At 35.5% G+C, this 2,892-nt stretch overlaps 1 protein-coding gene across 1 annotated transcript; it reads left to right on the forward strand.

The window, feature by feature from the left end:
* Positions 1-1,175: 1,175 nt before the first annotated feature.
* On the forward strand, positions 1,176-1,604 carry LOTGIDRAFT_122578 (hypothetical protein; the record flags this gene model as incomplete). The annotated part of the gene is made up of 1 exon (XM_009060196.1): positions 1,176-1,604. A coding segment is annotated over one exon (429 nt), but the record flags the coding sequence as incomplete, so codon positions are not given.
* Between the last annotated feature and the right edge of the window lie 1,288 nt (positions 1,605-2,892).

The raw sequence follows: 2,892 nt of genomic DNA on the forward strand, positions 1-2,892 counted from the left end.
AGATATAAGAATTTTTCCTTTACCAAGTTACTTACTCTTAGAAAATTAAATATATACGTGACATTTTTCAATTGCAGAGCTATATGGAAATATAACAGAACCTGCACATGTTGCTACTCAATGTTTCACCCTATGCAATCTTCTTGTCTGAGTAGCAAGTGTTTCAGGTTCTGTTTTAATAATTCCATATCTTGAAATGTGTATGTATGTATGTGTATAGAAGTAAAACTATTCTAAACCGTATTAATAATGACAATACCTCAAAAGATAATTAAATAATGATCAGACAGTACTGCCTGCAGACAAAAATTACATTTTATTAAGAAGGGAGTTGTTAATATCAGTCACTTCCATTTCCTTCTGTGGAAGATCAGAACTTATGTCAGCTTTATGTCAAGTAATTAAATAAAACCTTGCGTGGTTGTAAAAATATGCTGTGGTTATTATATTGGACAAAATGATACGGGATTATCGATAGATCGGAAAATATAAGAACGGTGTCCGCATCATGTCCGGCATGGGATGTCTTTGTAGATAAAATGCTTTTAAATAAAAAAAAGGTAGTAGACCATAGCCATATACGCCCACTACGGCATGCGGATGGTAAAAACGAAACATCCATTTTAAGATTCATCAAAATCGGTCGAAAACTAAGAGAGTAATAGCATATTCAAGATTTTGGGGCAAGGGCAATAACTCTGCTTCTAACGGTCGAAAATAGCTCAAATTCTTGATCTTCATTTAATGAATATGTATACACATACCGAATTTCATTTGATTCGATCAAAAATTCTAGTTTTAAGAGCGTTTACAAGCAAATGTTGACGGACGGACGGACCGACGGACGGACAGGGGTACTGACAATATACGTCCACATAGAGGATATTACAAATGTCGTCACTTTTCTGTAAGCAAATAGAATTTTGTCAAATATTTTTTTTATCTGAATTAGAAGATAGTTTCAAGCCAGATTTATTTTTCGAGTTGATAAAAAAGTAGTTTTGCGAGTTTATTATAATCCTGATTTCAAAGCGATATGTGTCTAAGGTAATATTTTCATCCACGCCAAATATTTTTCTGAGGCTTTTTTTTTTACCGTCTTAAGTGCTTTGACAAATATAAATACATCAATTTTTTTTATTAATTTTCTTTATATCTTTTCAGACGCAGCTGGAATGGAACCGTTGACCGTGGAAAAATGGGGATGGTGGATCAAACAGATTCTAACGCCAATTGTGGTAGTGATAGGTCTAACTGGAAACTGCTTATCTTTCATTGTGATGAAGACTAAATCTTGGCGACATAAATCATACAGTCATTATTTATGTGCATTAGCATTTTTTGATTCTTTAACGTTGATAAATCGAGAGGTCAAACTGATTGATGGAATGAAGATTTATGCCAACGAACAAAGTTTGTTTTCCAATTTCGGAGACGTGGCCTGCTCAATGTATAATTTTTATGTTCACCTGTGTTACCTTATGTCGTCTTGGTTAATTGTGGCGATGGCAATGGAGCGATTCGTAGCAGTTTATTTTCCCCTTAAGAAAGCATATTTTTGTACACAAACAGGAGCTGCCATAGTGATCTGCACATTAACAATGCTTCTTACGTTTTCGCAAGCTTTTCGGTTCGTGATGGTTGGAAATGTGAAGGGAAAATGTGGTCCACTTGACGACTATCTTAACATGTACACGTCAATTCACATATATTTATACCAGTTCAGTTTAATTTGTGGATTGCCTATTGGTTTAATTATGATTTTCAATGCACTCGTGTTAAGACGTATATATCGAGTTAAAAAGCTGCGTTCGAAAGAAGACCGAAAATTTTCCAGACAATCGAGGTCTGCTTCCAAAAGACACAAAACAACCTTGATGTTAATCGCTATTTCTTCATTTTACGTCATCACCCTTCTGCCTTCTTTAATTATATCAGTTATACTCCATGTAGCTATAGTGTTAAAATCCCCCTTTCCACCAGTAGATCTATTTTTGAAAATTACACCCTTCAATGACTTATTCGAGTTAATCTCTGACTTGAACTACGCATGTAATTTCTTCATCTATATTCTCTCTGGAAAGGTGTTCCGGTTGGAGCTTCGGAAACTGTTCGCCACCAACAATGCTTACAGCACGTCAACAACCAAGTGTCGGGAAGACTTAGTGTAATCAAAGTTATTTTCAACGAACGTATATATCAAAGAAAGAATTTTTTACAAAGTTTAAATCGGTATCCATTTACCGTCGACTGGCATATCCAGTGAAAATGACTTATTCAAGGTCACCTGACTATCACTCGCCGACCGAGATTCAAATCCACGACCTCCATTCGCTTAGCGGAATCCAGCAAATGGGGTCATGGAATTTCCCAAACGACTGTGCCACAGAAACTAAAAAAAATGGGTAAGATGTATTAATCAAACACTATTTTGAACACATCATCACGTTGTAGAGCGTCTGCAAAGAATACACTCTGCCAATGCAGCCTACAAAAGGACACATGGAAAGTGTACAATGCATGGTTCACTTATTGTGTACTGTGCTACTTTTTGCCTTTTGGTATTTTGTAATGAGTCTAAAAAAAAGTGAATAAAATGTTTCCTGAAGTCCTCAAGTTTGATTTTTTCTTTTTTTGTCTTCGTCGCAATGCCGACCTAGTCACTTAAAGTGGGCAGGGATGTATCTAGAATTTGCCTCAAGGGGGGAAAGGGGCTAAATGAATTGTGTCTAAAAAAAAATGGCCCACCTCCGATATGCGGAAGTGGGAGTATGCAAAGATTTAATGCGAAAAAATTTGAGAGTACTATCGATTTTTTCAAAAGCTACTTTTAAGTTGTTTTATCTCTTAAAAAGATGAATACTTCCTCTTTTGACGTTAATGGAAAATAAA

Source organism: Lottia gigantea (assembly GCF_000327385.1).
Source record: "Lottia gigantea unplaced genomic scaffold LOTGIsca_41, whole genome shotgun sequence".
NCBI classification, from domain to species: Eukaryota; Metazoa; Mollusca; class Gastropoda; family Lottiidae; genus Lottia; species Lottia gigantea.